The 12,259-nt window shown below is 50.5% G+C and overlaps 4 protein-coding genes across 4 annotated transcripts; 2 read left to right on the top strand and 2 right to left on the bottom strand.

Annotated features, from left to right (window-relative positions):
• Nucleotides 1–152: 152 nt before the first annotated feature.
• STEHIDRAFT_163066 (uncharacterized protein) lies at nucleotides 153–1,427 on the bottom strand (the record flags this gene model as incomplete). Its single annotated transcript, XM_007310739.1, has 1 exon — nucleotides 153–1,427. The coding sequence occupies one exon, from the start codon at nucleotides 1,425–1,427 to the stop codon at nucleotides 153–155; it is 1,275 nt and encodes a 424-aa protein (XP_007310801.1).
• Nucleotides 1,428–2,064: 637 nt separating this feature from the next.
• STEHIDRAFT_150767 (Isochorismatase hydrolase) lies at nucleotides 2,065–2,976 on the bottom strand. The gene is made up of 2 exons (XM_007310740.1): nucleotides 2,850–2,976; nucleotides 2,065–2,780 (listed from the first exon to the last, which is right to left on the bottom strand). The coding sequence occupies exons 1-2, from the start codon at nucleotides 2,953–2,955 to the stop codon at nucleotides 2,107–2,109; spliced, it is 780 nt and encodes a 259-aa protein (XP_007310802.1). The 5' UTR covers nucleotides 2,956–2,976; the 3' UTR covers nucleotides 2,065–2,106.
• Nucleotides 2,977–4,191: 1,215 nt separating this feature from the next.
• Nucleotides 4,192–7,069, top strand: STEHIDRAFT_163068 (cysteine proteinase; the record flags this gene model as incomplete). Its single annotated transcript, XM_007310741.1, has 13 exons — nucleotides 4,192–4,421; nucleotides 4,475–4,712; nucleotides 4,772–4,945; nucleotides 5,014–5,109; nucleotides 5,169–5,247; nucleotides 5,302–5,326; nucleotides 5,388–5,415; nucleotides 5,477–5,927; nucleotides 5,991–6,125; nucleotides 6,184–6,404; nucleotides 6,463–6,589; nucleotides 6,660–6,672; nucleotides 6,742–7,069. 13 exons carry the CDS (start codon nucleotides 4,192–4,194, stop codon nucleotides 7,067–7,069), a joined length of 2,145 nt encoding a protein of 714 aa, XP_007310803.1.
• A 1,214-nt stretch (nucleotides 7,070–8,283) lies between these two features.
• Nucleotides 8,284–11,637, top strand: STEHIDRAFT_150768 (zf-DHHC-domain-containing protein). Its single transcript, XM_007310742.1, has 10 exons — nucleotides 8,284–8,622; nucleotides 8,740–8,798; nucleotides 8,864–8,896; nucleotides 8,995–9,921; nucleotides 10,055–10,085; nucleotides 10,152–10,186; nucleotides 10,285–10,424; nucleotides 10,600–10,755; nucleotides 10,880–11,013; nucleotides 11,151–11,637. Exons 1-10 carry the CDS (start codon nucleotides 8,403–8,405, stop codon nucleotides 11,255–11,257), a joined length of 1,842 nt encoding a protein of 613 aa, XP_007310804.1. The 5' UTR covers nucleotides 8,284–8,402; the 3' UTR covers nucleotides 11,258–11,637.
• Nucleotides 11,638–12,259: the final 622 nt, after the last annotated feature.

The following is a 12,259-nucleotide window of genomic DNA, read 5'->3' on the forward strand; positions in this document are numbered from 1 at the left end:
CCTCCAGACTTCCCCCCTCGGGCCATATCAACAACGCTCTTTCTGGGGAGGAGTATTGGGAGAGATCATATCATGAGCATCATCTCGTTACAATGGGATGCAAGACTCACAGATGCCTTGCACGGTAAACGTCCCTCGTGGCCTTCTTCGTCTCAATTGATATTGACTTCCGCGATTATTGCCTTCAACGCCATCTGACTGTCCTCGCTGACCGAACACCCAAAAACCTCAAGGACAGACAACGGAGATACTGATGACTGGCGTGCTTCCAGCAGCGAGACGCCTCGCTCGTCCCACAGGTGTACGCGCAGCGTGTGCAGTTTCGGGAAAAGGACGACGACCTGTTGATCACCGTCTAGGATATCGGTGGTGTCGGCTGTGAGGGCTTCGAAGAGGTGAAGAACCATCCCATCTCGGGCTCGGTACGTCAGTTTGCGGAGGTTCGTCAACGGTCCAAAGGTTCCGCGCCATTGATGAGAACTCGTCACTAATACCAAGTTCCATGGTGGTATCTCGAGATGAGTGAGATTGGAGAATAGAGTTGTACAAAGAATACGAAGGAAGATGACGGGAGAAGACTCGGATCCGTCGGATGTACCCCAAAGCAGATCGCAATGGAGCAAATGGGTGTCTTTGTTTAGGTCCTGCTCGGTAGTAGCAGACACCTGGAGGTTGTATGAAGAGGACACTCTTGCTGTTCTGAGAGTGATGGGGTCCCCTATGATGCAGGTGGGATCAGGGACGAATAATGAAGCTAATGCCTCAGGATCTTCGTCTTTGACGATGTTATTAGGAGAAATGTCGACGTAGGCGTTGGAAGGTATTTTCAAGCAATGGCGGAGTACGACGCATGCTCTCACCTCGACATTGAGTCTGAGTGACGTCAAGCGAGGAAGCGAGATAAGCTTGGAGTTATACGGGCTGGCTGTGATGGCAAGGTCTGCCTCGAATACGGGACGTGCGTCGTACCAATAGGTGAAAATCTCGAGGACCGACAGGTTTAGCATCTCCTCCAAAATGTTCAATAAGTGGATGAGCCTGGGCATTCCAGATGATATGTCCCTCGACGGAAAGTTGATACGAAGCACAGATAGATCTTGAAAAGGGACGCTAAGCCAGGGGAGTTTGAGGCCCGACATGTGCAACACGCGTAAGCGAGGGAAGAGATGGTCCTCGATCCGTCCAGGAGGAAAGACACAGAAATCGGGAGCTGTCCGATTCGGAGAGTGAATGTCTAACTCTTCCAATAACGGGTAATGTGTGCCGAACGACTTCACCAGGTCGCTCAGTTCGACGAATTCGTCATCGTGTATCCTATGAAGCAGTTGCAATCGAAAGCTCCTCAGGGTGTTGTGACATTGCAGAAGAGGGATGCGACAAATCTGGATTGGTGTTTCCCATTCGGCGATGTCGAAGGGGAGAGGCATGTTCCTCGATCGCTGGATGCATTCTGTCATCCACCTGCTGCCCAAAGCGAACACGATGTTTGTCCAAAGAACGGGGGACTGTAACGCAACATGTCGCCACAGTTGGCAGACGTAGGTTAGATGAATCCAGCCTAGCCAGTAGATGGTGGATTTTTTAGTTCTCGAATATGAACGCTTGGGAGGATCGTGAACGTATAAGAAGATAAGGGAAAGGAGCTCAGTCGGGAGGCTCAAAATAAATGAAGGCGACGTCGAATCACTGCTATTACTGCAAGTTTCAACATCGAATCCAGATGTTTTGGAAACGCGAAGAACGCTTACGGGAGAAGAGATTCGAAGTGCTTAGTATATCCAGTCACTGTTCCCTCGTGCGGTCGAACCTCAGGTTGGTCCATAGGTATCGGAGGTTGGGAGGCCAGAGGAAATGTTGAGGTCAAAGGCAGGTCAAAGGTAGCCGTGATTCCCCGCTGTACCGAGCCAGTACCGAGCCGCGAGCGGAGCAACATCACCGTGACGCCACTCAGCATACGACTTATCCTTAGGCTCGGTAGCTCTCTGCAACTGTCTATCAAATCCTGTGTGACTTCGTCCCCCACATAAACATCCGAATGTGCATGGAAAGTCGTCGATTACCCCAGGATATTCACCATACTCCTTGCTTGCTACCGTCAGCGCGTACTCATAACAGAATCTTCTGCGTTTCGTCAGCTACCCCTTCTAGAGCTTCTACCACCTGTGTGGCCTTCGCGACCCAAGCGCCGAAGATGCCTCCCTCAACCCCGACCGCCTCAACCCCACCCATGCCTCTATTCTGCTCTCCTTCCTTAGCGGTTACCTCGCTGTACCCGATTGCATCCTTCACGACCAAACAGTCATAGCCCCTTTCCATTGCCTCTCTGACCGTACTCCCCACGCAAACCTCCCACGTCACGCCACATACGACCAAGTTTCTGATCCCTTTGACTCGCAGCATGAGATCGAGCTCTGTATGCACGAAGGCTGACTTTCCGGGCTTATCAAGGACCGGCTCTGGACCGAATCCTCCCTCACTTAAAGAAGATTGTGTTATAGGATATAGCTCAGGGATGATATCTTGCCCTTTCTCTCCACGAATGAGCAAACGACCCAGAGGGCCCTCATCGCCTATGCCGAGACCGGAAGGATTGTTCCGTGAGCGGAGAAGTTCGCGTGGGGAGAGGGTGGATAGATCGGGTCGGTGTCCTTCACGAGTGTGGAAGATCGGGTAACGATTGCTGCGAAAGTAGTTAAGGAGAGTGGAAATGTGTGGGATCGGTGCGCGCATGGGCTCAAGAGGGTAGCCTTGATGTTCGAGGTATCCGCCTGGGGAGCAGACTACATGTCGTTGGGATGAGTCGATTTAGGTAGCGTAAGCGGAGGATGTGAGCGTAGATAAGGACTTACAGTCGTTTTGCATGTCGATGACTATAAGAGCCGTATTGGACGGTAAAATGTCACCCACCATGGGCCAGTCGTAGGGATCGGCTTTGATCTTTGGCGGCATATGCATATCTGTCGGGCAAGCCACTTTGAGAGATTCAACAGGTTGTCGACAAAGAAAAGAACGGTCCTTTCAGAAGAAATTTCAAAAGCCGTTATGACGCGAGGCTTAGCTTCCGTGTGGCGGAAGTTACAGTTCGATAATGGACTGGCACTGGATAGGATTTGGATACAAGGCTGTTGGCAGCGGTACACAGTAAGTACGAGCGATAAAGAATAAGATCCCCCATGAACCAAACAAACGGCATACTACTCATAGTGTGGATGTGGAGGGAGTCCACCAGCCATCACTAATCCGAATTGATTCAGCTTTCTGGATCCCGGGAGAAGCCGTAGCGGCGTTTGGCGGAGTTTCAGATCAAATATTTCTGAAAATCTGGCCAGAGCCTTTACCACTCGTTCATCCATCTTTTATCGGCACAATACATATGCATGACCTCTGTCTCGTTGTCTCGTATGGATGTCTTTGCCTGTGCGTCTTATGGGAGACTTCAAAGTCAGGTCTTCTCCCGCTCGAACTTTCCTCCTTTCATGCTCAGCTTCTCCCGCCTCTCTCGAATTCGTCGTTTCTTAGTCCCAATTGCAGTCAAGGAGCCAGGAAAGTGTCAGTACCTCTCCTGATCCTCTTGGTAACTCTCGGGCTACACCTTGGACTATGATATTTCTGGGCGTGTCACTATACTTGATTGTTGTGAGCATTCATCTTTCTTCTCTCAGCTGCGGCCCAATTTTGGTCCCTGTATCTCCTAGGAATGGCAACGTGCCGGGAAACCCAACCAGCGATTTGAGCAGTTACTATTCTTATTCGTGCGCGTCTGGAAGATTGTGGCCACTTTCACCGGTCTGTATGTTGAGAGTAATGCAAAGCATCGCATCGGATCAGTCTCTGATCTCACCTTGCATCGGTGGTCCCAGCAACAACGCATCGTACTGGAGTCAGCTTTTGGTCGGTTGGTTCTGACTTGTCTACCATATCTCTGCGCAGCGGCTTACTCTATGTCGCTCTTGCGGTCATCCTACGCATGGTAGGAATATTGTTATCAGTTTGTCCCAGAGACGCTGGGTATCATGAAGTCTATCCCTCGTGACGCTGCTTGTGCTTCAAGCGCCGAACATTGCGCACACCTTCGACCCGCTCTTGGGCACCTTGCGAAAGCTATGAGTCGTGGGAACCGAGTATACGATGTTCTTTGTATAAAAAGCAGCTGTTTGTGAATGCCTCTCTTACTCTTGCTCACCCGCCTTGATGGATAGCTCGACGGAGGAGATGAGCGCAAAGAACGAGCGCCCACCCTCAGATGTCGTCGTCGATATCCCTCTCCCCTCTGCAGACGAGAAATTGTCTGCTTTCTCTCTTGCTGCGACCCGAACTCCTCGGATCATGGCCACTCCCGAGCTCCCTGAAGTCATTTCAAGGTGTCGGAAGAGAGTGAGAGACATATCGACTCAATGTCGCAGAGAGAATCGATGCTTTCGGTACGTCCCTCTCTATCCTCTTCTGTTCAATCACAGCTTACACTACTCTTCAGGGACATAGAGTTTGATCTGGCGGTTGACAAGGATAAATGTCTGAACGGCCTGGACTTCATCTACGGCCACAATCCGACCGACACAATGCGCGTCACAGAGATCTTTGAACATCCACAATTCTACGTGAACGGTGCTGCGACCAGTGGTATTGCCCAGGGTGTTCTGGGCGACTGCAGTTTCCTGAGCGAATTGGCGGTCATTGCGACTATTGGATTGGTCGAAGAGATATGCGTCGAGGTAAGCTGTCGTCGTGCTCTACTATCCCTAAACGCTCAATGGTGTAATCCGATGTTCAGCGCGACGAGGAAGTCGGAATTTATGGCTTCATCTTCTGGAAGAACTCGCAATGGGTAGACGTGGTCGTCGATGAGTACGACTCTCTTCGCTCTTGGCACACCGCAGAATTGACTGTGACTTACCTCAGCTTGCTGTATGTGAGATATCTGCACTGGTCAGAGCTCACCAAGAAGGTGAGTGTACTTCTGATCTTGGAAATAGTTCCATGTTCAGATATGGCTGAAGTTCTTCCACTACCCAGCAAAAGAAGAGCCATCATTACGATGAGGAATCATACAATAAGCAGTTTCAGCATGGGGGCAAGGCACTGTACTTTGCCCGCTCGACAATTGAAAATGTAACCTCTTTACGCCTTTATTCCAGAGGGATTCTTAGGGAAGTTTACTTGGTCAACAGGAGACATGGGTGCCCCTCATTGAGAAAGCATACGCGAAGCTTCATGGAGACTATAGTGCCCTGGAAGCTTTCCCATCCGGTACGTTGTGGATGATTGGAAGTCATCATCATGCTGACAACTGTCGTCTTACAGGTGACGCTATGGAAGATTTGACGGGGTAAGTACAAACTCGACTTGTCGAGTCAACCGATGTCGACGTGATACCGTCCGATTTTCAGGGGCGTCTCCACCATGATGAATACAAAGGTACGTCTTCCCACATTGCCGAAAAAAGGTGACATTCTCACCTTAGGATCTGGTACTCCAGGATATCCTCGACAAAAACCTATTCTGGACTTCCGAACTGAACAACCCCGATGGGAAACGCGCTTTGGTCTGCTCTCTGCGGGGCCGCCTGGCTCCCGCATCGGAAGATCGCGGAGGTTCGAGTTCAAAGTCACCAGGTTCGACGCAGTCTCTTTTCCTCAGGGCTGTTCGGCCACTACTGCACCCTTTCGTCAAGGTTTGGGACGTGTTGGCGCATAGGAGAGACGTCACAGGTAATGGCCTGTCGACTATGCATGCGTATTCTGTGATTGGAACGGCAGAATACGAGGGTATGAAGTTCGTCAAACTTCGGAACCCTTGGGGAAAGACGGACTGGAAAGGGAAGTGGAGCGAGAAGAGCAAAGAGTGGGGCAAGAGTGGATGGCCGTTGGCGGAGGTGAAGCGAGCGTTGGGTCATAAGTTTGAGGATAATGGCGAATTCGTTATGACCTGTAAGTCCGTGTCTTGGTCCTATCACTCACACAAGCGAGTGACTATCTGCCTTCTTACAACAGATGACGATTTCCTCCGGACTTGGGACTATGTCTCTAGGTGCCGTTTTTTCGACGAGGAATGGATTCTCAGCCAAATTTGGTTGAGCGTACCCTGCGGCAAATTCCCGAAACCGGTCGAATTCGGGGACGTCACATGTGAGTAATTGGTGCTGTTTCCTCATCTCGCGCGACCTGATCACACCGTCCTAAATAGTCACATTCTCATTGTCGCAAGCGAGTAATGTAGTTGTTGTTCTAGCTCAGCTGGACAAACAATATTTTAGGGGTATCGATCCCTTCACGAGCTTCGGGCTCGAGTTCGTCATCTATAGGCGGAACGAAACCGATGCTCTGGCAACTTCGCTACCCCACAGCTCCTGGTACCGCAGTGTCAATGTCGAACTCAATCTCGATGCTGGCGAATATGTCGTTCAAGTAAGCTGCTTGACCGTCTTTCTACGAGTGAACTTATATGACCAGGAACTTTTTCTAGGTCCGCATTGACAGGCTGGCGACGCGAAATCGGGACGAGCCTCTGCCCAACAACTTTCGCTTCGACGCCTTGAGAAAGTACGCCTATAAACAAGCTGAAATATTGAAGAGCTCGTCCATCGCTTCCAGTAGGTCCAGCAGTCATGGCTCTCGCACCATATACCAGCCCAGTATCACTGACGCAGATGCATTTACCAGATTTCGATCCATTGTGAAGACTTTATTCCTGATTTTCTTTTAAATCGTTGCTGATTTCTGTTTTTGTTTTTTGCTGTGCCAGGGCCTACGGCTCGAAAATGCCTGTGCAATCTGAGACGTTCCGTGGCCAGGATCTAACTACTATGGAGATACAGATGCATCAAGAGCTCAAGAAGCGCGCTGCCGAAAGACATGACGCGCACCCACCACCACAGTCGTTCCGTCCCAACCTCCATGTTGAAACTCGCGATAGATCCACACATGTTGATGCAGAGACTCAGTGCGAACCACAAGTGACCCCAGAGCCGGTCCAATTGGAGGGCTCTCTGGACCATCGCGAGGAGGAGATTCCACACGTCGAAGATGCACCGCAGTATTTATCAATTTCTCTCCATTATACTCCTGTCTAACGAAACACATCACTCTCACGCAGAAGTGAAGCGGACGCGGGATCACTCGCTGCTCCGAGTATGATTCCCGTCCCTTCACTGACAGGTTCAGCTCGAAGCTACCACACTTGCTCACCATCCCCATCCCCGCAGGAAATGATAGCACCTCGTAGTCCACACTATGCATATTCCTTGCGATCACATTCGGATCCTATTATGAGTACTTGGTGTAGTCGATGCAAAACAGCGATACGTGAAGTTGGGCATTATTGCATGCAGTAAGTGCCATATACTTCTTAACTCTCGAGTTTGGTTTGGAGTATTAATGATCTATCATTATTGGCAGTGTAACGTGTCGCGATTATGTCCTATGTGCAAGATGTGTGGTGTTGAAAGTGCATCCTTCGGACCATCGTATGGTTCAGTTGTCGAGGGGGGACCTTCTCGCACAATTCCAGGACACCTCGAACGAAGTACTGTGTCCTCTCTCTTTTGTACTTAAGCTTCGACTCATGATTTCGCCCTCCACAGCTTGGTCCTCAGCTACCGGATGGTGATCGAGTCACGTTGGGCCTGCGAGTATACTCACATAGAGATTGTAAGGTGCAGATACAGGGTCAGCTACGGTATGCACGCTTCATGCTCGAATGGCGGCGGAGGGCATGTACTGATGGAGTTTTATCACAGGCATGGTAGTATTATACGAAGATATGTCCACGATAGAGAGACCACATAATGCCATTGCTATTGCACAAGTTGCGTGAAGTATGGTGTTTGCAATATCGTTGTATCAGCACTTTAGTTTCTGTGCATGAAGGCGCCTTCAATGAGCATATGGAGACCTTCCCCATTGGTCAAGCCTATAATCCTTACATGAGTTTGGAGTATGTTTGATTATGGCGGGCTTGACACAAACCAAACACAAACCGTTACCCCTTCAATGTCAGGATCGATCCAAAACAACCGGTATAAGTAAGGTGTTCCAATGTGGCGAAAAGGTCCTGAAACACACCCATTATCGTGCAATTCAAGCCGGCGATGGTTTCAATACGGGGAAGAAATTGGCTATCTGTTATTTCTTGAAAAGTCCAGTTGTGTCCTTCTACACAAAACCACCAACCCAAAAGGGGTGCGGGCCTAAAAGGGCCGTGGCTGACTGTGGCGTGATCTAGATCTGCAAGGGGCGTTTTATGTGCGTCATCGTGTTTCGAAAGTTCCCGCCGGGCCACAGTCCTCCTCCTTCTTCTCACCTCCTCCTTCCCTCTGTCCTTTCTACTTGGATACCCTCATTGTCGCATCTAGTCGAATCTGCTTTCTCATTGCTGTCGAAAACGGTTCTGGAATATTGGCTGCGATGCCTCGTCGCGAAGCCAAAGGGCTCTCGTCCATCATGTCCGACGTACGCGAGAAACGAGCCCGACGAGCTGAAAACAGACAACCTTTTTTTGTTTTGAAACTCACGGTCGGCATATGCAGCGCGATTATCATATATGCTTGTTATGTGTATATTGGAAGGCTGTGCGTTCCGATGTTGAAGCAGAGTTCGGGAGCGATGGGTAGTAGGGCTATGGGAGGTATGTCCGTTTCGTTATATCCTCATTAAAGGGAGGAGAAAGGAGAGGCTAACAGTATCGTTTATTCGAATGAATGGGCTGGGGTATATGTGGCCGTGTGGGACGATGCGTGTCTAGTCGCGTTCCTGGTGGTGTTCATACTGTTCGCTGTGATGATGATCTGGTCGTATGTCATGGTACGCTCCTTTTCCCATCCTCTGATTTTCCCCTCAATATTTATGGACAATTATCACGCATGTAGGTCGTGTTGGTACCACCGGGCTTCGCAAAAGATGTAAGTCGCTCCTCCAGTTCTATTCTCTCCGTCCACACAAACATCGTAACCGTCACACCTGTGCCCGTCCTAATTCCCACCCGTCATCCACGCCGCAGCACGCATCCCCTTCAAGCCAACCCGCACCTTCCTTCCCCGCTCCCATCCCGCCATCTTTCTCGGCCCTCTCTTCGCCGCCCTCTCCCGCGCACACTAACGCCGCACAATACATCGACCCGAACGTGGAGGAGACGATCGGGATACCGTATGAGAGGATGGCTACGGTGGGCGAGTGGACGGACGATCCAGATGCGCAGAGGAATGGAGGTGTGGACGTGAATGGGCGGGGAACCGAAGAGGGAAAGGAGGATGGGAGGAGAGAAGGTAAGGGGATGGGTGTGCGCGGGAAGGAGAAGTTGGCGGTGATGAACGGGAAGACGAACGGAAATGGGAATGGGCGTGCACCATCGCCGCCGCACGTCGATTGGGAAGACGACGGTTACGCATCTGATAACTTTGGACCTGAACACGAATATGAACACGCTCACGACCTCGACCTCGAACCACAGAGACCTCCAGCAGCGGTCGTACATGCACCCCCAACCGACCATCGAAATGGACCTACCACGAACGGAAATACACATCACGACACGAGAGCATCGAGACCAAGAGGAGGCAGAGGAGATGATGCGCCTGCAGTCATCGACGACGGTTTGTTCAAGATAACAGGCAAAGGCCACGTTTCACCCTCGTCTGCGTCTTCTAGAGACAGACCTTCGAATTCGAGACGGCCTACTTCTGATCGGCGAAGACGACGAGATAGTCACGCTCAGGCGGCAGGGCATCATGCTCAGAATGGCGGAGGACAAGCAGGTGGTGTGAATGGCAGAGTGGTTGGTGAGGGAGAACTGGAGAAAGGATGGAGGAAGGAGGATTTGACGAGGAAGCCGAGTAATATTGCGGTGTTGTTACCGGAGTATAGGTATTGTAGGAGATGTTGTATCGTGAGGCCGCCGCGGGCACATCATTGTAGGGCTTGTGGGACTGTGAGTTGTTTGGCTTCCTATTCGTTGGCCTCTCTTCTTTTGGTGTGCGTTTGAAGAGTCTTTCCTTTCTCTGTCTGGTGTTTGAGGCGATGGTTAGCTGACTCAGTTTATTTGTGTGGTTTGTGGTGTGTAGTGTGTGTTGAAGTACGATCATCATTGTCCATGTAAGTCGCTCACTCTTCTGCTCCCAGATTATTCAACATCTCTGATGCTTGAGGATCTGTGTTCAGGGATAGGTCAATGCGTAGGTGCACGCAACCATAAAGTATGTCCCTTTCTCCTCTCTCAGCTCTTCCACTTGCCCTGTGAAACGTTCCGGGCCCATCCTTCTCTGACTGACTGTTCCACTCGTTGTTCCGACAGTATTTCCTCGACTTCGTCGTCTGGGCGGTGTTCTTCTGCTTCTGGACGCTCTCGACATTGATTGCGCTCAACGTGATCGCGGGGAACAACTCGGAGTCGGGAGGTACGATCGACGCCCAGGAGATCGTCCTCATTGGACTGTACGTTCTTCCTTTTGTCCTCCTCTCCTGGAACTCTCTGACAGTCGCTTCGCTACTGCTCGGTCATCGTTTTCATCGTGTTTCTGTGTCCTACCCCCAACACCCAACCCTTGCACGAATTTGATCGCCATATCGTCCTTTCATCGCCACTCTACGAATAAATCAAACACAAAAGATCGGGCCTCTTCGGCCTCTTCGCGTTCATGATGGGGCTCACCCATATCTCACTCATCCTGACGAACCGGACGACGGTGGAGCATATGTCGATGAGAAGTATGAAAGATAGGGAGACGGAGGTGTTGGGCAGGTTGTGGAGTTGGTGGCAGGTCGGGTGGGTGCTTTGCTCTTTCTTCTCGCTCTTCCTATTACCTATCATAGTCATGTTCCTCCTCGAGTTTGTGTCGTTCATAAAACGTAACTGACGCATGGACTGACTCTTTCTGTGTGGTGCATAGAGCGAAACGGAGGACGAAGAAAGCGTGGGACCAGGAATGGGGTAAGATAGAGACGGATGGGAATTTGTGGTGGGCGGGGAGCATGAGGAAAAACTGGGAGGAGGTGATGGGCCCCGTTTGGTGGAAATGGTTTCGTGAGTCTCGTCGTTCTTCCTTCCTTCCGTCCCTACATTCTTCACACCTCTGCACCCTTGGTGTCTTTGTTTTCATCGCCTTATTGTTGTCTGTCCCGAGTGCTACAAGGTTATTGACGCTGTTGATGTGGTATTAGTGCCCATCGGACCGACAGATTCTGGTCTGGAATATCCCATCAACCCGAGATTCGACGAGTTTGGACGGTGGAGACCGAGGAGGGAGTGGCCTGATGAGTTGAGGTAGTTGGAGGTTTGGGTCTGGGTGGTGGCTTCGAGCTTGTGGCCCTCCTGGTGATGATACTGGTTTATTCTTTTTTTTTTTTTTTTTTTTTTTTTTTTTTCATTCTGGCGCTTTTGACTGGTCCCTACACATATCTAACGGCTAAAATAATCCCTTCACGTTGCTCTGTACATGATTGACTACGTTTATCCACGGGCTCGCTTCACACTTCATGCTTCACACGTAGGACTTTTGCGCTACGCTAGCTTTACGTTTTCATGGACATTCTTCTGCTGGATCGTACTTTGATGGTCATGATGTATGATACTTACGACGACGACGACGACGACTTGATGTACATACCTACAAGGGAGACATTGATTCAGACATATAGACACTGCGACGCATACACTGGCAATTCCTGTCCTATTACTTTTACTTCAAGTTATCCGTATTTCTCCCTCTCCCTCACCAGCTGCAGATGGAGATGGAGATGTGATGTGTGAGTCTGAGGGTTACAGTGCTGATCGCCGGTGGCGACCACCCACTGCCATCGATCTTGATACATATGGATCATGCGAAGGTCGGTCGGGAACAGGTCTTCCAGGCCTGTTGTGAGGGCTGATGTGATTATTCGTCCTGTCGTCGTCTTCTGATGTGTATGCATGGACAGACGGCCGTGAATGATGGAGGATTACTGTACGATTTTTTTCCGTGGACGACTGGATTGGAAGAAATATGTAAGGTCTGGGGCGAAGAATGCTCGGAAATAGAACCGTTCGTTCAAGTTTGGAGGTGGTGCCACATGTCGGTGTCACTTGCTTCTGAACAGTGACTCAGCCTGAGAGCTGCATTTTTGGATATGTCTGACATGTTTCGTTTGCTCAATTGTTGCATATGGAGGAGCGATGCCATGTTTTTCTCCTTCGGAGCTCTGCCAGTGCTGCGTGCTCCAGCAGCCCCAAACGCCTCTCGCCACACTTGCCCTCCGAGTGACACTGACAATAAGCGCTCTCTGATAGGCGC

Source organism: Stereum hirsutum (assembly GCF_000264905.1).
Source record: "Stereum hirsutum FP-91666 SS1 unplaced genomic scaffold STEHIscaffold_21, whole genome shotgun sequence".
Classification (NCBI taxonomy): Eukaryota; Fungi; Basidiomycota; class Agaricomycetes; order Russulales; family Stereaceae; genus Stereum; species Stereum hirsutum.